We start from the raw sequence: 25,184 nt of genomic DNA, 5'->3' as shown, positions 1-25,184 counted from the left end.
CCTTTGTCAAGGTGGCGCATAGGAGACTGAAATAAGTTAAGAGCCCATGGTATTAAAGGTAAGATCCTGGCATGGACAGAGGATTGGCTGACTGGCAGAAGGCAGAGAGGGGGGAATAAAGGTGTCTTTTTCAGGATGGCAGCCGGTAACCAGTGGTATGCCTCAAGGGTCGGTGCTGGGACCACAACTTTTCACAATATACATTAATGATCTGGAAGAAGGAACTGAAGGCACTGTTGCTAAGTCTGCAGATGATACAAAAGTCTGTAGAGGGGCAGATAGTATTGAAGAAGCAGCCGAGCTGCAGAAGGACTTGGACAGGCTCGGAGAGCGGGCAAAGAAGTGGCAGATGGAATACAATGTGAAAAAGTGTGAGGTTATGCACTTTGTAAGGAGAAATGGAGGCATACACTATATTCTAAATGGGAAGATTCTTAGGAAATCAGAAGCACAAAGGGATTTCAGAGTCCTTGTTCACGATTCTCTTAAGGTTAACGTGCAGGTTCAGTCTGCAGTTAGGAAGGCAAATGCAATGTTAGCATTCATGTCGAGAAGGCGAGAATACAAGACCAGGGATGTACTTCTGAGGCTATATAAGGTTCTGGTCAGCCCCCATTGGAGTATTGTTAGCAGTTTTGGGTCCCGTATCTAAGGAAGGATGCGGAAAGAGTCCAGAGGAAGTTCACAAGAATGATCCCTGGAATGAACAGCTTGTCGTATGAGGAATGGTTGAGGACTCTGGGTCTGTACTCGTTGGGAGTTTAGAAGGTTGAGGGGGGATCTTATTGAAACTTACAGACACTGCGAGGCCTGGATAGAGTGGACGTTGTAAGAAAAACTAGAAGCAGAGGACATAATCTCAGATTAAAGGGACGATTCTTTAAAACAGAGATGAGGAATTTCTTCAGCCAGAGGGTGATGAATCTGTGGAACCCTTTGCCGCAGAAGGCTGTGGAGGCCAAATCACTGAGTGTTTTTAAGACAGAGATAGATAGGTCTTTGATCAATAGGGGGATCAGTGGCTATGGGGAGAAAGTAGGAGAATAGGGATGAGAAAAATATCAGCCATAATTGAATGACGGAGCAGACTCGATGGGCGAGTGGCCTAATTCTGCTCCTGTGTCTTTTGGTCTTAGACAATAGATAAGGATAAAGAGGGAATTGTCCATCAAACTGGTCTAATAGGTGCATCTGTTTAATTATCAGTGATGTAAACACAAATGGTGGCAAAAAGGAGAGTAAGCATGAGCAACTACAAAAGTCAAAGGAGCAAGTGTTTACCCACTGATGACACCTACAGGTACAAAAAATAGGCGAATGGCAATTATAAAGGGTGGGGTGAGGGGAACACTGAAGTGCAGAAGATCAATAGCTTAATTTGTGTACACGGTCCAGAATACCAAATGGTATGTTGATTCCCAGGATGTGGGAGCAAATACGATTGGCATCAGAATGAGAGGGTGTGCAGCCAGAGTTTATGGATCTTGTCGGCACCATTAAAGGACTGTGACCAGCCTCACGTCAGGAACTGAGAGTACCTTAGGGCACATCAGACTTTTCACCCAACTTAGATTATTGGCTTTAGTTACATGGCCTGACAAAATTTATTGCAACCAAACTCCAGTCACTGAAAATACATTCGATATTGGTTATACTTATTTCATCTTCCACAAGATGAAATTTGTGATGATGGTTTACTCTAATTCACCGCATTATAAAAAATCTTAAGTTTAAGACCAATTTATTAAACTGTGAAATTGGGCAAAATAATGTTACTCACTTTCCACCACTCCTGGGATTGCCTTGTAATTCTGGAATTGGTAGAAGGATTTTTCTAACATGTATTCAGGATTGATCTCTTCAACACGAAGAAGGTTCAAAACCATGTTATAGGTCAAATGAAATGCACTGTTAAGGGGATCTGCTGTACCCTGGAAAATAAAAAACAACATTGCGACATGAACAAAACCATGCTCCTTAATAGCAACAATTACTTCCTCTTCTTCCAGCCACATCCTCCTGCTGAACTGCAACCCTACCTCCTCCTGTATTCACCCCTGGAAAAGCTGTAACCCAACTCACCGATAACTCCACTTTTAACATCAGAATCATAGAACCACTGCAGTGCAGAAGGAAGCTATTCAGCCCATCGGATCTGCCCCAACCCTCCAAACAAGCATCCTACCTAGCACCATTCTCCCGCCCTATCCCTGTAGCCCCATAACTCCACCTAACCGTTGTACCCCAAGGTATTATTTATCATGGCCAGTCCCCCTAACCTGCACAATTTTGGACTGCGGGAGGAAACCAGAGCACCCAGAGGAAACCCATGCAGACATGGGGATAACGTGCAAACTCCACAGTCACCCAAGGTCGGAATCAAACCCGAGTCTCTGACACGGAGGCATCAGTGTAAACCACTGTGCCACCCACATTTGTTTAATCTTTGCTCCTCTGTTAGCTGCAACACTGGTGTCCAAGTCATCAATAAAATCATTACTCTCACCGTGGTAGTTGCCCTTGATATTGCCCTCATCAGGGGCGGCACGGTGGCGCAGTGGCTAGTACTGCTGCCTCTTAGCACCGAGGATACCGGCCCAGGTCACTGTCGGTGTGGAATTTGCATATTCTCCCCTTGCCTGTGTTGGTCTGACCACCCATAACCCAAAGTCCAGCGTTAGGTGAATTGGCCACGATAATTGCCCCTTAATTGTAAACGTTTAAAAAAATAAAACTTTAAAAATATATATATATTGCCCTCATCAATGATGAGTACTACTTTATTCGGCTGTTACTTGATTAGCCTTTGGGGCAGCTCTTCTAAGTTTAACAACATTTCTGAGATGTTAGTGACGAGGACTTTGCAGGGTTGCACTGATGAGTTGTCAATGCCAGACATCTGGAATTCCACCCAAAATCTTTGTCGCTCAACTTCTTTCCTCTTTCAGCATGCTCCATAAAACATACCTCTTTGTCAAACCTTTCAATCATCTGTCAAAATATCTTAACAGGCTCATTGTCATTTTGTGCTTCATAATGTCTTTGTGAGTTGCTTTTTATGCCTGCCACTGAAGCTAATTCTCCAAATTCTTCTTTCTTCCTTCAAAACCATCCTCTCTGTTTTACTATGTCCTCCCTGACCATAACATGCCCATTTTACTCGTCCCCCCTCTTGAGTGTCAACTATTTTCCTGCACCATAATAACTTTCAGACATATTACTGTCTATCATCTCATAAGATCACTGTAGTCAATAGCAATGTCTGAAAACTAAAATTTAAGCTATTCTTTACTTTTATTCAAAAGGTATTGCTCATTCGCACTGTGATTCAAGACTGGAGTTAGGCAGTTTATGAAGTAAACCCACTGTATCATGGTTACCATAACACAAACACCTTAAGTTATAACATTAGAGGGCAACACAGTGGCTAGCACTGCTGCATCACAGCACCAAGAACCCAGGTTCGATCCCGGCTTTGGGTCACTGTCCGTGTGGAGTTTGCACATTCTCCCCGTGTTTGCGTGGGTTCGTCCCCACAATCCAAAGATGTGCAGGTTAGGTGAATTGGCCACACTAAATTGCAAAAAATTAATTGGGTACTCTAAATTTATTTTTTAAAAAGAAAAAAAGTTATAACATTAGCGTCATGTGGAGATTTACTTTTCTTAAATGTGCTTTATCCATATATTAATGAACATCACAATGGGGGGAAGATTTTTCAAAACGTTTTGATAAACTAGCACAGAGAAATTAAAGCTTGGTGTCTTTTTGATAATGATCAACCTTTCAACTAAGAGTCATACCATGTGTTGTTTGATTTATTGTTTTTGCTTCATATTTAGAAGTTATTTCAAGAGTAATAAGTTACACCAAATTAATTACCTTTAGAAGTTGTTTTCCAACTGTTGGACTCATCTTTTCATCCACCATGAGAATAACAATTCCTCTTTCGTCCATGCCACGCCTACCAGCTCGACCAGACATCTGAATGTATTCTCCTGAAGAGATCTATTAACAAGATCAACTGTATTAACAATCCAGGTAATGTTTTTGGAACTACAGAACTATGGATCAATATTTGAACAAGATTAATTTGACCAATTAGAAATGGATTAATAAATAATGTGAGGATTCTCCTGTACAAACTGATTTGTTCCCTGTTTTCCCCTTTCTTTTATTCTTTGCTATTACAATTTTCATCCATGGAAGATTAATGTAGACTTTGTCTTTAATACAAGCTTCCCATCATTCTGTTGTTATTCTGTTGTCATTACTGCATATTTCATATAATAATAATATTTATTGTCACAAACAGGCTTACATTAACACTGCAATGACATTACCTTGAAAAACCCCTAGTCGCCACATTCCGGCGCATGTTCGGGTACACGGAAGGAGAATTTAGAATGCCCAATTCACCTAACAGCACGTCTTTCTGGACTTGAGAGAGGAAACCGGAGCACCCGGAGGAAACACACGCAGACACGGGGGGGAATGTGCAGACTCCTCACAGACAGTAACCCAAGCCGGGCATCGAACCTGGGACGCTGGCGCTGCGAAGCAACAGTGCTAACCACTCTGCTATCGTGCCACCCATCTTTATTTCTGTTAGAAATAAACAGTAATTGTGTTTCAACCTACAAAGCTGGTGACTGTAAATTACTGGGCAGCCAAGGGGTACAGACTTCGGGAACTGGGCAGCATTGTGGAGCAGTGGTTAGCACTAATAATTGGCTACTCTAAATTTATTTAAACAATGACTTCGGGAATTTTTATACGAATTATTAGTTAATTAACTTGTGTTGGGACTCCAGGGTCTGACGGGCTGGAATCTACCGCGCACTAGCCCAGGGTGTCATAACATAAATTGGGGGTTTGTTCGGGATCTTTGGAACGTTAGACGGCAAAGTTTGGGTTACAGTGTAAATTCAAAAGGTTTGTAGTGATGTTACAGGATGGCTTTGGAAGATCCTGAAAGGGATCAAAAGTGGAGAATACTACAGGGCAGGCTGTAGCATGAACTGGACTGAGGCGACCAGAGGTGAACACTGCTGTGGGAGGTGTGAGGTAAATGAGAGATATGCCGTTTTTTTGTCCAAGGAGGACGGCCCATTTCCCTCAACCGACGTAGACAAACCCATAAGAATTTGAAGCGACACGTGCTGCTCAAACACTCGTACTGGAGAAGGATTTGCTTTTTCCTTCAGAGCTCAATGAATGAAGTATTAGTGAATAGGATGGGTGGAAGTTATATTCCAGTTCCATTGTATAAAATACAATTGTAGTGTGATTTTGTGTCAGGTCCAGCAGTGTTGGAGTGATTAAGGAATTCCCAGTGGATTAACTCTCTTAATACAGAGAGTTCGGAGGACGTATTGCAGATAGTACAAGATGCCAACGGTAGGGCATGTGAGAGTTAGGAAAATTGATTGGGCAGTGAATGACTCAAAGAAAGAAATGTTGACAGACATTGATTACATATCAGGGGACAGTGGCAGTGAACCTGATTCTGAGAATTCTCAGACTAAAGGTGACCATAAGAAAAAGGAGTCCGAATTTAAGATTGACAGTGATGCAGATTCAGACGAGAGTTTTGACTTTGATTTCAGTTCTTACTATGAAGTATTAAAAAACAGTTGTTACCGAATTGACCTGTCACTAATTGATCTTCCATTGATCGCCACTAAGTTATTCTTCCAAAGCTAGAGGAGAAGACAGCAAACCGGAAGAAGAAAGTGACTTGGACTTTTCCAAAAGTAACTGGTTACCGCCTATTGTAGTAAACCCATTCCCTTCAGGCAAAAGAATTTCCCAGCTTGCTTTGAAGGTCCATATACATGATAGTAAGGCATCTGTTATTCAAGGCGAAGACAGTAAGGACTGTGAAGTGATACCAAGTGAGCAACTGGTTAACCCACATCCCTTTGAAGGGTCACTGTACCTCTGAGGTAAAAGGAAGCTGATAGCAAGGGAGGTGAAGTGATCAGTCATCAATTACTTTTGACAACTAAGGGAAGGCGGATGGAGAACCCTGAAGTAGTTCTGCAACTACATATGGAAGCAAAAACCAAAAAGTTCATAGAGCCAATAATGTGCCATCCTCTGATTCTGAAAGTAGAGAGAAAGAACTAAACTCTGGAAAGCACAAATCATGTCAGTCCATATTACGAATTGGAGATAAAGGCTGCGATTACGAAAAGTCTGATGAGGAGGTAAATGTTGTCACACAAGGAATGGTGCATGGGACATCAACCAACTCTGAGAGGATTGAACTCTTAGCTGTCCTTGCTGTTCAAGTTGACAATGTGCCAAGAGAGAATGTATAACTGGAGGGGTTGAAAAGAGTCCACTGGTTACAAATAAACCAAATATTTCCCTCAGCATGACAACTCAAACAGAAGATGTTCGAAATTTGGTTAACCATTCATTGGACACTCGGGAAAGACTGACTGCATTACACAAGAGACAGGAGGAGACAGATATAGTGACGCTACTGAAAGAGTATGTCTATTACCCTTGGTGGTAATGTGTCGTGTTCTTTGTCTTTTCTTCCAGGATGGTCCACTAATCATTAGATTGAAATTAAACTAATTTATTGTATAACGATTAATTAAATGAAGTTCTCACACACTACTGAGCTATAATTAATAAAAAAGTAACATTGAATCTGTCTAGCTGTAATCAATAATCTAGTAGTTACTAATAATATCCTCGCATTAACTCTCTATAATCTAATCTACTCCTCGTGCTGTTCTCAGGCTTTCTCCTTTGCTAACTATCCAGAATTCCCCGAGGTCTGATTTATATACAGAGAAATGGTGATGCCCTCTAGTGTTTGAATTACAGAGATGAAATAATTAACTCTTCACGAGTTTTCCTATATACATATCATTAGAGTATAGACGGAGTTATGGGGAAACACCAAGGGACACTCCGTTAACTAATCATAAGAAACTTTGAAGCATGATAGCCACATCTATCTTGACAAAAAACCACAGAGACTGGCTCAGTCAGAGACTGAAAAACAAGGTATATTGGACATGTTGCAGAAACAAGCAAAGCCGCTGTGATCGTGCAGATCATGACTTTCAGACTTCACTGAGATCATAGAATTTACAGTGCAGGAGGAGGCCATTCGGCCCATCACGTCTGCACCGGCCCTTGGAAAGAGCACCCCATTTAAGCCCACACTTCCAACCTAACCCTGTAACCCAGAAACCCCACCTAACTTTAGTGATCTTTAGTAAAGACTTAAAAATTAACAGGCATTAGGGTTGCAAATAAAATCAGAATGGAGATGAGGGATTCATTAACCAAAGATTATTCGATAAAATAATCGATCAGGTGTTGCAGATATCAGAAGGATAAAAACATGGGCAGCAGGGTAGCATGGTGGTTAGCATAAATGCTTCACAGCTCCAGGGTCCCAGGTTCGATTCCCGGCTGGGTCACTGTCTGTGTGGAGTCTGCACGTCCTCCCCCTGTGTGCGTGGGTTTCCTCCGGGTGCTCCGGTTTCCTCCCACAATCCAAAGATGTGCGGGTTAGGTGGATTGGCCATGCTAAATTGCCCGTAGTGTCCTAATAAAAGTAAGGTTAAGGGGGGGGTTGTTGGGTTACGGGTATAGGGTGGATATGTGGGTTTGAGTAGGGTGATCATGGCTCGGCACAACATTGAGGGCTGAAGGGCCTGTTCTGTGCTGTACTGTTCTATGTTCTATGTGGAGGAGTGGGAGTGGGGAAGAGATCTGAAAAGTCACGCAAGTCTAGAGGCAGAAATGTGAGAAAATCTGATTTTTCCCCCCTTTTGGATACAGTGAGATACACAAACATCAAAATTTGTGTACTTGAAACCATGCCATAGAACAAATTTAACGTCTACAAAGCCATTTCCAAGAAAGGGTGACATACAAAACCGGCCTTCAAAATAATTGCTTACTCAGTACAGTTCATTATCTGTTATTTTTACACATTTAAAATACCCAATTATTTTTTCCAATCAAGAGATTGGCCATTTAGCGTGGCCAATCCGCCTATCCTGCACATAGAACATAGAACAGTACAGCACAGAACAGGCCCTTCGGCCCTCGATGTTGTGCCGAGCAATGATCACCCTACTTAAACCCACGTAACCCGTATACCCGTAACCCAACAATCCCCCCATTAACCTTACACTACGGGCAATTTAGCATGGCCAATCCACCTAACCCGCACGTCTTTGGACTGTGGGAGGAAACCGGAGCACCCGGAGGAAACCCACGCACACACGGGGAGGACGTGCAGACTCCACACAGACAGTGACCCAGCCGGGAATCGAACCTGGGACCCTGGAGCTGTGAAGCATTGATGCTAACCACCATGCTACCGTGAGGCCCTAAATCTTTGGGTTGTGGGGGTGAAACCCATGCAGACACGGGGAGAATGTGCAAACGCCTCACGGACAGTGACCCAGGGCCGTACAGTTCATTCTCACTATTATTACAATGTGCTTAACAGATTTTTGTCAGTATGTGCTGTGATAAACATTTTAAAAAATAATGAAAAAGAGTTATCTATACCCAGCGGAAATCTTTCCCATCAAATTTGCGTGCACTGGTGAATAGAACCGTCCTTGCTGGCATGTTGATACCCATAGCAAAGGTCTCTGTTGCAAACAATGCCTAGGAAAAAAAAGTATCATAACACTGAATCATGGGCATTTGTACACGAGTATAAATCTTTTAACTCCAAAGTTTAGAATATTCAGTAAAAATCATCAACCCTTATGAGTCAGAATGGACCATTAATATAGATTAACAAGCCACCTTGTTCTACCAATTCATTATAAAACATAAAACCATATTAATTCAAAGCGATGGCTATCACCATCTTCAGGTCAACAAAGTGCACAATAAACACTGGTTCTTCAAGCAATATTCCTAGAGCTTCTTTCTTTTTCAAGTTCAAACAGATACTGGGAATCGATAACTGCACCAAGTTAAAGAAATTAAACCAAGAAGGAAACTATATTCAAGGGACATATTCCGAAACAAATGACACAACTTTTAAAGATACTTGTTTGAACTTAAACAAAAATAGCAAAATATAAATATGGAGATATAGGAATGGGTGTGTGTGCCTTTAAGTCTTGAGCCGACTCAGCCATTCAATTACGATCATGACTGATCTGTACCTGAATTCCATTCATCCATCTTGGATCAACATCCCCTGATCCTAATAAAATTGCCAATCTCAGTCTTGAAACTTGCAATTGATCCAACATTCAATGGCTTTTGAGGGAATCAAATCCACATTTTCACTACTCTTTGTGCAAAAAAATGCTTTCTGATTACATTACTGAATGGCCCTGCTTTCTAATATTATGATTGTGTTTTTATTAATTCGTTCATGGGATGTGGGCGTCGCTGGATGGGCCAGCATTTATCGCCCATATCTGCGTGCACTTATTCTTTCAACAATGCTGTTCAACTGCTTATCCAATACTTTTAAGTTGTAGACGAGCCAGAACATCTCCCGGCTAAACAACGACAAGAGAAAAACTGCCCTGCTATCAGAAATTGTATTCTCGTCAGTTATTCTGCTGACTTTACAATGTTCACTCAAGCTGAAGCCAATGGTTCTAACCTAAATCTCTAAGCTAGCACACAGGTGCAGCAGGTAATCAGGAATGTTGCCCCTTGAACAAATGAAAGAGGACTTCCAAAGATGGGATATGCTCCCGTTAACACTGACAGTGAAACTGACGGTCCTCCTGAGATTCCTATTTGTTTTTCAGTGCCTCCCCATCTTTATCCCAAAGGCCTTTTCAAGCGGGTAAATAAGGTGCTCTCCGGTTTTGTGTGGGCGAGTGAAGAAGGTGATGCTGGAGCGTGGCCGGATGGAGGGTGGGCTGGCGCTGTCCAACTTTAGCAACTATTACTGGGCGGCAAATATAACCATGATTAGGAAGTGGGCAGTGGGGGGGGGAAGGGTCGGTGTAGGAGCGAGTAGAGGCAACATCTTACAAGGACATGGGTTTAAGGGCATTGATCACGGCACCTCTGCCGTTCTTGCTGGCCCGGTACTCCACAAGCCCGGTGTTAGTGGCGGCCCTGAGAGTCTGGGGGCAGTGGAGGAAACAGGCGAGAGCGGAGGCAGCATCGGTTTGGGCTCCAATCTGTAGCAACCATCGGTTTGCCCCAGGGAGACTAGATGGAGGGTGTCGGGGATGGTAGAGAGCAAGGATCGCGAGGATGGGGGGTTTGTTTATAGCTGGGAGCTTCCCCAGTTTGAGGGAGTTAGAGGAGAAGTTTGAGTTGATAGGAGGGAATGGGTTTAGATATCTGCAGATACGGGACTTTTTGCGAAGGCAGGTTCCAACCTTCCTGCTCCTACTGCCACGTGGGATACAAGATAGGGTAATTTCCAGAGTATGGGTGGGAGAGGGGAAAGTCTCAGATATCTAGAAAGAACTCATGGAGTCAGAGGAAACGCAGACAGAGGAGCTAAGGCACAAATGGGAGGAGGAGTTAGGGGGAGTGATAGAGGCAGGTCTCTGGGAGGATGCGTTAAGCAGGGTCACGTCCACATCATGCGCCAGGCTCAGCCTGATACAATTTCAGGTTGTTCACCAGGCGCACATGACGGTGGCCCGGATGAGCAAGTTTTTTTGGATAGAAGACAGGTGTGCGAGGTGCGCGGGAGCGCCAGCGAACCATGTCCACATGCTTTGGGCATGTTCGAAGCTTAGTGGATTCTGGCAGGGGTTTTTGGAAGTCCAGGGGGCGAGAGAGGCCGATGTCTTGGCCTTTGCCTTCCTGGTAGCCCGGAGGCGGATACTGTTAGCATGGAGGGACTCGAAGCCCTCAAAATCAGAGACCTGGGTCAATGACATGGCTGGCTTTCTCAGTCTTGAGAAAATCAAGTTCGCCCTAAGACGGTCAATGCTGGGTGGGTGGGTGGGTGGGGGAGGGGGTGGTTGGATCCAGATTACTGTTTTAGGAAGGTGGGATCTGTGAGGGAGGTAGAGGATCTTTGCATAGGGCAGCACGGTAGCATAGTAGGGCAGCACAGTAGCATAGTGGTTAGCACAATTGCTTCACCGCTCCAGGGTGCCAGGTTCGATTCCCGGCTGGGTCACTGTCTGTGTGGAGTCTGCACATTCTCCCATGGTTCTGCTCCGGTTTCCTCCCACAGTCCAAAGATGTGAGGGTTAGGTAGATTGGCCATGCTAAATTGCCCTAGTGTCCAAAAAGGTTAAGTGGGGGTTACTGGGATAGGGTAGATATGTGGGCTTGAGCAGGGTGCTCTTTGTGAGGGCTGGTGCAGACTCGATGGGTCGAATGGCCTCCTTCTGCACTGTAAATTCTATGATTCTATATGGCTTACTGTTAATGTTATAAAACCACAAATGCCTTAATAAAATATTTTACCGAAAAAGGAATGCTGACCCTTATTTCAAGGGGGTTGCAGTATAACAGTAGCGACACCTTGCTGCAACTGTACAACATACTTGTGAGACCACATTTGGAGTACTGTGAACAGTTTTGGTCCCCTTATTGAAGGAAGATATTATTTCAATAGATGCAACTCAGAGATGGTTCACCAGGCTGATCTCGGGTATGGAGGAATTGTCTGACGAGCAAAGATAAAACAGGCTGCGACTCTACTCACTGCAATTTGGAATAATGAGAGGTGATTGAATTTAAACATATAGGATTCTTAAGGAGCTTGATAGGCTGTTTCCCCGGTTGGGAGAGTCTAGGATAAAGGGGTGCCAATTTAAGATTGAGATGAGGAGGAATTTCTTTTCTCAGAGGGTTGTGAATCTTTGGAATTCCTTGACACAGGGAGCTGTGAATATTGAAGGCTGAGATAGGTAAATTCTTGATCAGTAAAGGAATCAAGGATTACACGAAAAGGGCAGGAAAGTGGACGTGAGGAAAGTCAGATCAGCCATGGTGTTACTGAATGGGGAGCAGTCTCGAGGGGCCAACGGCCTACTCCTGCTCCTATTTCGTATGGTCTCATGGCTAACCACGAGACACTGTTCAAGTCTCACTGGAATTTCTTTTTTTAAATAAATTTAGAATATCCAATCATTTTTTTCCAATTTGGGGCAATTTAGCGTGGCCAATCTACCTACCCTGCACATCTTTGGGTTCTGGGGGTGAAACCCACGCAGACACGGGGAGAATGTGCAAACTCCACACGGACAGTGACCCAGGGCCGGGATTCGAAACCAGGTCCTCAGTGCCGTAGGCAGAAATGCTAACCACTGTGCCACCGTGCTGACCCCTCAGTGGAATTTCTAATCTGGTATCCAGACCTTCACCAAGACTGTCATTTCCACATCCCAGATATTATTCACTTCAGTCCCTGTCTCACCCACACCACTGAATGCTCATCCACATCCTCATGGTTTCCTCATTCACTGCCATCTGCAACCAACTCATTTCTACTGCTTGCATCTACTCAAAATCACGTCCCACCCGCCTTTACAAACATATGCACGTACGAATTAGGAGGGGTAGGCCATTCAGCACCTAGAGCCTGCTCCGCTATTCAACAAGATCATGGCTGATCTGATTGTGGCCGCAACTCCATATTCTTTCTTACTCCCTTTTACCTTATTCATACCAGGCACTATTGGTTCCATAATGCACTGAGCTACATATTGTTTGAGACACTCATGTAAATTCATTGCAAAATAATTTTGGAAAAGACAAACTTTACCTTCAGAAGTCCTTCAGAGAAAAGAATCTCAATGGTTTCTTTCAGTATAGGAAGCAAACCACCATGGTGGATTCCAATTCCTCTTTTTAAAAGAGGCAATACATGTTCAACCTGGGTACACAGTAAATAAAATGTCAATAAACAGCATTTCAAAAATTCACACATTGGGATTTAATGTTAAAGGACATGGAGCAGTAACTGCAGAAGATGTTGGGCAGCACGGTAGCACAGTGGCTAGCACAGCTGCTTCACAGCTCCAGGGTCCCAGGTTCGATTCCCGGCTTGGGTCACTGTTTGTGCAGAGTCTGCACGTTCTCCCCATGTCTGCGTGGGTTTTCTCCGGGTGCTCCGGTTTCCTCCCACCGTCCAAAGATGTGCAGGTTAGGTGGGTTGGCTATGCTAAATTGCCCTTAGGTTCGGTAGGGTTGCTGGGTTATGGGATAGGGTGGTGGTGTGGGCTTAAATAGGGTGCTCTTTCAAGAGCCGGTGCAGACTCGGTGGGCCGAATGGCCTCTTTCTGCACTGTAAATTCTATGATTCTATGTTCATTGGTCTCTTGCTCCCCATTTCATGGAAGACAGTGGTTATTCCAGCTTACACTTACCAATGGCATTAGGCAGCCATTTACTAGCTCAGCTAAACGACCATTCTTCACATAAAGGCTATGCCTGCCAAGCATGAGGATACAATCTGCAATTGGTATTCCGATACCACTCAGTTTCTACAATTTGTTCAAATTCACGGTATTTAATATTAATTATAAAGTCTCTGTAGATTCACAAGCAGACCTGGTTCCCAATCGATGGTTCGCCAAGTTTCAAATGAAACAGATCAACAGCAGACGTGAGTGGTACCATTTAATATTAATATTGACGTGCTCATACAACAGCAGCATTGCAAAATCATTTTACTCAGGATAGCTAGAGTAAGATGAATATGTATTTTACCCAATTAATTTTTTCCAATTAAGGGGCAATTTACCGTGGCCATTCACCTAACCCACACATCTTTGGGCTGTGGGGGCGAAACCCACGCAAACACGGGAGAATGTGCAAACTCCACACGGACAGTGACCCAGAGCCGGGACAAATCTGGGACCTCAACGCCATGAGGCAGCAGGGCTAACCTACTGCACCATTGTGTGCTGCCTGAAGAATATGCATTTTAAATCTTCACTGGAATACTCCTTCAATAATTTTATCAGGATAAATTTGTCTTACTACTTGAAGTTATTTGAACAAGGCACTAGATTTGGTACCAAAACATTCACCTGAGGAAGTTTTTTATCTTCATCAGATAGGCAGTCAATAGCATTGTTGAACACCTCTTCCACCAACTTTTTTTCATCATCTGAGGGGAGAGAAATATGTTGATGGATTAACTGCATAAAATTCACTTTCTACAATTCTAAAGCACAAGTAAAGTATTTCTAACCGTTTCTTAAAAGATCTCAATTAGATTACATAGTAATGGGAAGTTCTTCCAATTTCATCTTCTCATTTTTACTTTCATCTTGCTGAATAAAAACATAAGGAATGGGAGCGAGAGTAGGTCATACAGCCTAATATACAAGATAAATGAAAATTGCTAGTTTATACATATTAACTAAAGTTTTGTATTATTTCATTTGCACTTTATCAAATCTATATGACCGTGATATTATTATACACAAATTTGGAAGAATGGAAGTGTACTTGTAAAGTCAACAAACTTGCAAATGGTTGCTATTTACACATCTATTAAACTATGCCTCGAGTGCTGATGTGTCACGGTATATAATGCTCCCAACTACTGATGAGCAGCAATTCCTTCCAATATCAGATGCCATATTTGGTACAGAAGGGGTTGTGATGATATACATAAAGCAATTCTGCAGATAATATCATACATGATCTGTGTCTGGGGAGTTAGGAGTAAGTCATGTTGGAGGATAGACCTATTTTGCAGTAGCTCGATAATGGTTAATTAGTGTTAATAGTACATTATTTTATTCACCCTAGTTATCTTTATCAAGCAGATGTTTCATAATAATTTATTTAAACTAGATGTTCTGTAGTTCATTATTCATATCGGCCAGTCTGCAGAACAGGACAGTGGTCAATAAGCTCAGTTGGCCGGGTGGCTGGTTTGTGATGTGGAGCGATACCAACAGCGCAGGTTCAATTTCCGTACCAGTTGAGCTTATTCACGAAGACCCGTCTTCTCAACCTTGCCCCTTGTCTGAGGTGTGATAACCCTCAGGTTAAATGACCACCGCAGCTCTCTCTCAAAGGGGTGAGAAGCCCATGGTCCTCTGTGACTATGGCGATTTTTATTTGGTACAGGTTTTCAATTCTGAAAAGTCATGCACAAATGGGGTGTCATGGTCACCAGAAAGGACTCTTGGCATTCAAATCAAGTTTGAGTTACCCAATTGCCCTGGGAGCTAAAGCTGATGACAATCTAAGATGATAACGAACAAGATAAATACTGAAATTGAACTGTGAGAAACTGAATGAACAACTTTATTAAATGGTTCTCCACATATTGAAAACTCTGCAAACAAGCTGAAGTAGTAACCACAGGACAATGATTTAATTTTCACTGATTAGGAGATAGAAGACAACAACCGACATTTCCCAATTTTGAACTTTTGTATTTTATGGACCTCACGTTGGGACAAAAAAAAAATGGCAAGCGACACGATGGGATAGGGGCACATAAAACATCCAACACACCAAAGGTTCCCAGCGCCAGGCGACTTTCAACCATGCTGGGTCATACCAATTCCTAATTGCATGTGGAATTTAAACAAACAAGGAGGAATAATGAGATATAGGATTACTGCAACCTCTTCGAACCACATTTGCAGGCAATGTTTGTGGAACGTGCAATATTGGTCTGGGTATTGGGGAATGAGCCATGCCAGATGATCAAAGTTTCAGTAGGGGGGCATTTCGGGAATAGTGACCACAATTCCACAAGTTTTAAAGTACTCATGAATAAAGATAAGAGTAGTCCTCAGGTGAAGGTGCTAAATTGGGAGACGGCTAATTACAATATTAATAATAATAACATACAGTAAATGGCAGAACCCTCAGGAGTATTGACAGGCAGAGAGACCTTGGAGTACAGGTTCACAGATCACTGAACATGGAAGCATAGGTGGATAAGGAGTCAAAAAGGTGTGTAGTATGCTTGCCTTCATTGGTTGGGGCATTGAGTATAAAAATTGCCAAATCATGCCGCAGCTGTACAGAACCTTAGTTAGGCCACATTTGGAACGTTGCGTACAATTCTGGTCGCCACACTACCGGAAGGATGTGGATGCTTTGGAGAGGGTGCGGAAGCGGTTTACCAATATGTTGCCTGGTCTGGAGGTTATTAGCTATGAGGTGAAGTTGGATATACTCTGGTTGCTTTCACTGGAATGAAGGTGGTTGAGGGGCGACCTGATAGAGGTTTACAAAAAATGTGTTATTACCGGAATGAAGGGGGTTGAGGGGTGGCCAAATAGAGGTTTACAAAATTATGAGTGGCAAGGACAGAGTGGATAGCCAAATGCTTTTTCCCAGGGTTGACAAGTCAATTACTGGAGGACACAGGTTTCAGGTGAGAGGGGAAAAATTTAGAGGAGATTTGCGAGGCAAGTTGTTTTACACCGAGAATGGTGAGTGCCTGGAACACGCTGCCGGGGATGGTGGTGGAAGCAGATACAATAGCAGAGTTTAAGAGGTACCTTGGCGAATACATGAATAGGATGGGAATGGAGAGATACGACCTTGGAAGTGCAGGTGGCTTTAGTTTAGACAGGCATCATGGTCGGTGCAGGCTTTTGGGGGGGGGGGGGGGGGGGGGGGGGGGAGGGGGCAAAAGGCCTGTTCCTGTGTTGTACCGTTCTTTGTTTGAAGGGTATAGAAATATTCAAAGTGACAAAAATATTCCCTAACAATTACTGTTAGTTCCAACAAAATTTCCACAGCTATTTGTTCTGGAGGTTACAATGAAAACAGTCTTTGAGTAAATTGACCTGTTTCTTGATAGAGTACATTATCTTCCTCCCATGGTGAACTGCTGGATATTCTACGTCACTGAAACGTGTCTCTGAATTTCTTTTAATTTGCGAACACTCCTCCTATCATATGTTTTGCAGCTTTTAATGAACCTTCCTTTCTCTTAATGGAGAGGAAGTTCAAGTTTGTGTATATGAAATGTGTATTTCAGTTAGCTCAAAATGTGAGCACCTAAAACCATTCAAGAATTCTGGTTTTGTGAGTTTTCGGACAAAAATAATTTAGAATTGAACCCATGTTTCCTGACTTAAAGAGGTTCAACTGTGACTTTAAATTGATGTTACTTGTAAGGAAGCTTTACTGAAGTGCAAAAATAAAAAAAGTCAATGTTAAAGAAAGGAGCTGCTCTGTTCACATGCTTCAACTGGAGTTGCAAAATTTATCATTGACATAATTAGTTGCAGCATCGGGAAGAACCATTTTAATATTGTGTGTTATATTCTGTCCTGGAGGAATAATTTAGTAGATACAGAGTTTTACTGTTTCATCCGATCTTTTCAGTGGTATTTAAGATGACTGATGGTCTCTTGTAGCTGAGACATGATCACTTTGCCCACATAAAAGCTTCATAAAATGTCTGCAGAAGGGCAGCACGATGGCGCAGTAGTTAGCACTGCTGTCTCACGGCGCCGAGGTCCCAGGTTCGATCACGGCCATGGGACACTGACTGTGTGGAGTTCGTACATTCTCCCGGTGTTTGTGTGGATCTCACCCCCACAACCCAAAATATGTGCACGGTAGATGGAAACATCGAAGAAACAAGAATGAAATTGGGAAGCATATCAAACCTGCACCATTAAAAAAACGTTGTGGCATTGCTGTGTTGAATATCTCCATTTGACCTTGCAAAACAATAGTATCTCCAAGACAAAGCTGCATGCTTTAAGTTCAATGGTAGTGCCCTTTTGTTTTTGAAAATATTATAATTGGAAATGTTAGAAAACCTTTTAAATGCATGGGGAAAACCGTAATAGTCATTAAACATGTATCATGCTGACATGCACATAAAGCCACAAAACACGCCCTACTGAAGCCAACGAGGCCCCTTCCTCAGGTGCAATGCAATATTTATTTAGGTCTTTGGAAAACCAGGGCTTAAAGTCTTTATATCCTGTTTTCTTTAAAAACGCATTAAGATTTATTTTAAAAAAACATACAGCAAACCCTCAACAGTGCAGAGGGAATTCAGAAATGTCATACCTGCATCAAATACTTCAGCTGTTTTCCAACGCACATTTGACACTTGTGTCAGCGTTTATCCAAGTCTTTTCCAAGTGAATCAAAATTGTGATTCATTGGCCAAGTCCAATTCAATAATTTAATACTCATGGACCAGATTTCAAGTATTTAATGAAGTCAAATAACTCAAATGTTTTCTGTAAATTATGCAAAACCAACAAGAACTACTTTTGAAATGTAATGCTGTCTGTCAAAAATGGAAATCAATCTATTTCAAGTTGCTCAGAATGAAGTGGGTTAAATAAATTTTCTTAACTTTAACAGTTATATGGTTTGTCTCAAATGCAAATACTAACAAACGTTCTGCTTGAACTTTCTGGAAACACCAATAATTAATAGCTGTCAGAATAACTTGAGTAGACACCTTCACTGGAGAAAAGAAACATACTTTGGGTTTTTCCTTTTAATACAAATTCAAAGGCAAATTATCATTACTTTTCTATTTTTTCCACACCAATATATATGTATTTTTTTTAAATCCTCCCATCCATGGATCATAGAATTTACAGTGCAGAAGGAGGCCATTCAGCCCATCAAGTCTGCACCAGCAATCGGATCACTGGTACAATTATTTTCTTTGTGCCAGAAGATGGTGATTACAAGTCCCACTCCAGAGATAAGTGTATACTACAGTCTGAGAATTCACTGCAGTATTGGGGGACTGCTGCACTGTCAGAGGCGAGACCTTTGGATGAAACATTAGACTGAAGGCCCCTTTGCCCTTTTGGGTAAATTATTTTGAAGAGGAGCAAGGGGTTATTCCCCCATCTGCTGGCCAGTATTTGTCCCTCAGTAACAATCACTGCAAAAATATTTGGTCAGTACATTCTTGCTGCTTATAGGATCTTGCAGTTCACTGACTGACTACCAGATTTCTTGAACATTACAATGGTACTATCGCTCGGAAAAGTACACAATTCGGCTATAAAGTGCTTCGAGATATCCTGAGTTGACGAAAGGATGCAAATACAAGTGGTTCTAATTTCACTATGGTAAGACGATAAAACGATGCACGGGGGGAGGAGATTTCCTCTCCATGCTACATTGAACCAAATCATATCCTCAATTATAAAGAAATGTTTTACAATTTTGTTCAACGTAATGCAAAGAAGGATTCCTCCATCCTTGCTCTGAGATTTTGTTGGGGCTATGTTTCTCAGCCGAACACAGGACAATGCTTCCGGTGACGGTGATGTGCTGAGCGGACAGCGCTCCCCCCAACCAGAATCAAAGTAGGCATTTTTAGATGGATTTTGCCTGAAAAATCAATATCAAAACAACGGCAACGGAAGAAAGAGAACAATTGCAAAAAATGTCAGCGCACGAGAGCTCAAGGGACTGAAAGGACGGCAGAAGTGGTGGAAAGGGTCACCAACAGCGGGCGGACAAACCGATGCACCCATTTTTTTTATTTTTTTTAAATTTAGATTAGCCAATTATTTTTTCCAATTAAGGGGCAATTTAGTATGGCCAATCCACCTCCTCTGCACATTTTTTTTTTGGTTTGTGGGGGCGAAACCCACGCAGACACAGGGAGAATGTGCAAACTCCACACGGACAATGACCCAGAGCCGGGATCGAACCTGGGACCTCAGCGCCGTGAGGCGGTTGTGCTAACCACTAGGCCACCGTGCTGCCCAACCGACGCACCCGTGAGGTGAGGGGGCCCCGGCCGCCCAACAGAGGGGAAAACCATCAACCCGAGCAGCAGCCTCGCCCTCGCCACCTGGAGACGGATGGAGGACCTTCCTCAAGAAGGAGCTGGCCACAATGAAAGAAGCGATTATAATCAAAATCCAGGTGGCGATTAAGGTGGTGATGACGGAGGCGATGATCACCCTCCAAAAGACAATCAACACCGGGGAACAAAGTGGAGGTGCAGAAGTGGACGATCCACAACCTCAAGCCAGCCTTGACAGACCAGAGCGACAGAATGGTCGCTCTGGAAGCAGAGGTGAAAAGGTTGATGCCGGCCCAAGGGAGCTTCAAGGGTAAGATGGAGGACCAGGAAAATAGGTCCTGATGACAGAAAGTGCGGATCATGGGCCTGCCTGAAGGCATCGAGGGCAGAGAGCGACAGACTACATTGCCCAAATGCTGGGCACCCTAGTTGAAAGAGACAGCTTTCCCAACCCCCTAGAACTCGACAGGGCACACAGGTAACTCAGACTAATGCCCAAGGCAGGGGAGCAGCCGAGAGCGATCATCGCGAAGCTGCACCGATACCAGGACCGTGAGAGGATCCTGCGGTGGGCAAGACAGACGAAAGCGAGCACATGGGAAAGTCATAGAATCCATATTTATCAAGACATTGAGGCAGAACTGGCAAAAAGAAAGGCCAAGTTTAATCAGGCAAAGACGGCGCTTTATACAAGTGGGGTGTGATTTGGCATGTTATTCCCAACCAGACTCTGGGTCACGCACCAGAACAAGGAGTACTATTTCAATACCCCAGCGGAAGTAAACGACTTTGTACAGGCCAACAGCCTGGACAAACGTCAGGCGAGACAGCAATGAAGGCGGGTCGGAGGAAGATCGCTGAAAGAAACAGAAACAGAGACTCATAGACAATGTAACATGTTTGCACAAGACTGTACTAATCAGAAAGACCAATCACAGGAGAGTGCGAGGACAGGGAAATGCAGGTGAGGCAGCAAGCAGAGAAAGCAGACATTCGGTGGACAGAGGCAAAGGGCCAGTCCAGGCTTGGGAGGAGAGTCACCACACTAACAGGGAGGGCTAGCACGCGAAGACAGACAGTAAAGGAGGCCGCCCAGCATGGTGCCGATTTTGGATGGCCCCCTAACAAGGGAAACCCCGGAGTGCAAGGGTGCACCCACCAGGTAAGTATGGTTGACCCCGCAGAAACAGGGGGAGAGAAACCCAATAGGATCATCACCTGGAATGTTAGGGGACTTAAAGGCCCAGCGTAAAGATCCAGAGTCTTCGCCACTTTCGAAGCCTGAAAGCTGACATAATCTTTCTGCAGGACACACAACAGAGGGAGATGGACAGACTGTGGGTAAGAAAGGGTTGGGTGGGACAGACGTACCATTCAGTTACAGGACGAGAGCTAGGGGAGTAGAAATACTGATTAGCAAGAGGCCGAATTTCACGGAGACAACGACGGGTGCGGACGAAGGGGGATGGTACGTCATGTCCTAGACTGGGCACCGTAGTCCTGGTGAATGTGTACGTGTCCAACTGGGACAAAAAAGACTTGAGGGGCGGCACTTAAACTTTAACTGCGTACAGGACCCACTGACTGACCGATCAAACCCTAGAACGGGGAAAAAGACAGACATGGCCAGGGAATTCATGGAGCAGCTGGGGGTGGTGGCGGTCCCATGACGTTTCCTACAGCCTGGTGTGAAGGAATTCTTGTTCTTCTCACTGGTCCTCAAGGTAGGCACCGCACCGACATCTTTGCGGTGGGGAAATTGGTGCTTCCAGGAATAGTAAGAGCGGAATACTCTGCGATAGTCATCTCCGATCACGCTCCACACTACATGGATGTGAGGTTGGAGACGGACCGTGCCCAGCTCCCCAGTGCCTGAACAAATGAGAATCTAAGCACTGATTTACAGTAACCAGTTCTTTTTTTTCCAATTAAGGGGCAATTTAGCGTGGCCAATCCACCTATCCTGCACATCTTTGGGTTGTGGTGGCAAAACCCACGCAAACACGGGTGAATGTGCAAACTCCACACAGACAGTGACCCAGAGCCGGGGTCAAACCTAGGACCTCGGCGCCACGATGCAGCAATGCTAACCACTGCGCTACCATGCTGCCCGAGGCGAGTACATTAATATCAACCAGAACGGGGAAGACTCACCTTCCACGTTCTGGGAGGCACTGAAAGCTGTGATCAGGGGAGAAATTATAGCCTATAAGGCTTGGAAGAGAGGGCAGCCAGGTAACAACTGATCAACTCCACCCTGGAGGTCCACAGAAAGTGCTCCGAAGGCCTGGCCATACAGCTTCTGGCGGAGAGGAAAAAGCTACAAATGAACTTTAGCCTACTATCCACCAGGAAAGCAGTCCATCAACTCTGCCTGACATGGGGAACCTTCTACGAGCACGGTGAAAGACTGGCTGCCCACTGGCTCACCAGCTGAGAAAGCAGGCAGCCACGAGGGAGATAGCGCAGATAAAAAACAGCAGAGGCAGACTGGTAACCGAGCCAAAAGAAGTCAAACGGGCGGTTGAGACCTTCTACTGAGGGATGTACACGTCTGAGCCCCCCGACAGGGGCGCAGGGATTGAACAGTTCCTAGATGGACTGGACATGCCGGTTGTGGGGAAGGACATGCGGGTGGGAACTGGAAGCACCAATAGGTCTGGGAGAAATCATGGAGACCATCACCTCCATACAGGCAGGGAAGGTGCCAGGACCCACCCAATGGGTTCCCGGCAGACTTCTATGAAAAATTTGTGCCAGCCCTGGCTCCATACCCAAGGGATATATTTACAGACTCGATAGCGAGGGGCACCCTGCCTCCTCCGTTAACAGAGGCCACAGTATCGCTGATACCCAAAAAAGACAAAAACCGATGGAACGTGGTTTGTACAGACCCATTTCGCTGCTTAATGTACACGCGAAGACACTTGTGAAAGTCCTGGCCAAGAGACTGGAGAACTGCATGCCAGGGGTGATCGCAGAGGACCAGACAGGCTTTGTCAAGGGTGGGCAGCTAACTGCGAATATCAAGCGGTTGATGAATATAATAATGACTCCCCCCTGGGGAGAGAACACCAGAGATGATCATCTCCCTGGATGCAGAAAAGGCCTTCGACAGAGTCGAGTGGAAGTACCTTTTTGAAGTACTGGAGCAGTTTGGGCTAGGAGCGGGGTTCACGTCCTGGGTGAAAATCCTATAGAAAGCCCCCAAGGCAAGCCTTCGGGCCAACACCACTAGCTCTGAATACTTCCAGCTGCACAGAGGCACACGGCAGGGATGGCCATTGTCCCCACTCCTGTTTGCCCTAGCAATTTAAGCCCTGGTGGTCCGTCTGTGAGACACAAAAAGCTGGAAGGGCATCCAAAGAGGAGGGCAGAGAGCACAGAGTCTCACTCTATGCGGCTGACCTGCTCCTCTACGTCACGGAACCATAGAATGGCCCGAGAGCAATCATGCAGCTCCTGAAAGAGTTTGGAGCCTTCTCGGGCTACAAACCCAAGCTGGGCAAGAGCGAAGTTTTCCCGGTGAAACCCATTCAAACTAGTCCAAAACAAGTTCTGCTATCTGGGGATCCAGATAGCCCACTACTGAACATGGATCTACAAGTAGAATTTGACCAGTCTGGCGGAGGAGGTTAAAAAGGATCTTCAAAGATGGGACCCGCTCCTGCTCTCCCTGGCAAGGAGGGTGCATACGATCAAAATGAACGTACTGCTGAGGTTCCTCTCCTTATTCTGATCCATACAGATATTCAACCCAAAGGCCTTCTTCCATAGAATAGATAAAATGATCATGGTGTTTGAGTGTGATCCTCTGGGCCCTCGCCATGGCAGGGCTCCCATCCTCCCCGACGAAATACACATCCTGCCCAATGGTGATAGCCACACTAAAGGTATGGAACCAGATGAGGCAACGTTTCGGTATAACCAAGATGTCCTCCATGGCCCCCATCTGCGGAAACCACAAATTCCCACCATGCTCGACACCACTTTTTAAAAATGGAGACAGGAGCGGGGGACACGAACAGTTCGGGACTTTTACATGGGGAACAGACTAGCGACACTGAGTGAACTGATGGAAGTCCTGGAACTACCGACAGGACAGGAACTCAGACACCTCCAAGTCAAGCACTTTCTCCACAAGGAGATGGTAGGATACCCCAGGGCCTGAGAGACACTCTATCGGAGGAACTAATAAACACGGACAGTAAGGAAGGGGGGAACTGTGGGAACATCTAGGAGCAGTTACTGGCCAGGGCAAGATGAAGCCAGACAAAAATGGGAGGATGAATTGGGCACGGACGTGGGTTGGGGACTCTGGAGTGGAGAACTGAACAGGGCCAACTCCACCTCCTCCTGCCCAAGGCTCAGCCTCATGCAGTTTTAAGTGGTGTGCAGAGCGCACCGAACCAGAACCCGAATGAACAGGTTCTGCCCGGAGGTGGAAGATAAACGGTGACAGGCAAGCCCAGCCAACCACGCCCACATGTTGTGGGTTTTCCCCAGACTTGCAAGGTTCCGGACAGCTTTCTTCGAGGCAATATCCAAAGTTGTGGGGATGGGGGTGGAGCCATGCCCGAGAGTGGCAGTCTTTGGGGTATCGGGAACAGCAAGAGCAACACATGGGGAAGGGGGCTGGCACCCTTGCTTTCGCATCCCTAATCATACAACGGAAAATCCTGCTCGGCTAGCGATTGGCAGCACCACCCACAGCTGCAAACTGGCTGGCAGAATTTCTCCATCTGGAGAAGATCAAGTACACCATCCGAGGGTCAGGAAGCCCCCCCCTACCCCCCCCCCCAACCACCCCTCCCCCCCCACCTACCCCCCCACCCCACCCCCCCCCCACCCACCCCCCCACCCCCTCCCCCCCACCCTACCCCCCCACCCCCCCCCCCACCCTACCCCCCCACCCCTTCCCCCCCCACCCTACCCCCCCACCCCTTCCCCCCCCACCCTACCCCCCCCCCACCCTACCCCCCCCCCACCCTACCCCCCCCCCCTTCCCCCCCCACCCTACCCCCCCCCCACCCTACCCCCCCCCCACCCTACCCCCCCCCCCCCACCCTACCCCCCCCCCACCCTACCCCCCCCCACCCCTCCCCCCCACCCCCCCCCTCCCCTCCTACCCCCCCACCCTACCCCCTCCCACCCTACCCCCCCCCCCACCCCTACCCCCCCCACCCCTCCCCTCCCCCCACCCCTACCCCTCCCCTCCCCCCACCCCTACCCCCCCCCCCCCCCCCCTACAAGACCTGCAACAGAAAATCCAAGGGGGGGGGGAGCCAAGGAGTTCAGCAATAGAACACCCAGGGCAGAGGAGAATACCAAGGAAGGGACAGAGGGCAGGGAGGAGTATACCAAGGAAGGGACAGGGGGCAAGGAGGGGAGAAGATATACCAAGAAATGTGTATGTAAATAAGAAACTGTATAAATTGTAAATATCAGACACAACAATTTCACGAAAATTGAAAAATGCCAATAAAAACATTTTTTTTTT

General features: G+C 45.3%; 1 protein-coding gene across 1 annotated transcript in view; it reads right to left on the bottom strand.

The window, feature by feature from the left end:
• mtrex (Mtr4 exosome RNA helicase) overlaps positions 1-25,184 on the bottom strand; it is a 187,309-nt gene that overhangs the window by 85,601 nt on the left and 76,524 nt on the right. Inside the window, exons 12-16 of the mRNA XM_038790909.1 lie at positions 13,983-14,062; positions 12,713-12,823; positions 8,557-8,658; positions 3,883-4,008; positions 1,781-1,931 (exon numbers count right to left, since the gene is read on the bottom strand). Of these exons, the coding sequence (XP_038646837.1) occupies positions 1,781-1,931; positions 3,883-4,008; positions 8,557-8,658; positions 12,713-12,823; positions 13,983-14,062 (570 nt within the window). The remainder of the gene's footprint in view (positions 1-1,780; positions 1,932-3,882; positions 4,009-8,556; positions 8,659-12,712; positions 12,824-13,982; positions 14,063-25,184) is intronic.

This window comes from Scyliorhinus canicula, chromosome 3 (genome assembly GCF_902713615.1).
Source record: "Scyliorhinus canicula chromosome 3, sScyCan1.1, whole genome shotgun sequence".
NCBI lineage: Eukaryota > Metazoa > Chordata > Chondrichthyes > Carcharhiniformes > Scyliorhinidae > Scyliorhinus > Scyliorhinus canicula.
Note: the sequence above shows the minus strand (reverse complement) of the source record. Positions and strands in the feature narration are given on the sequence as shown.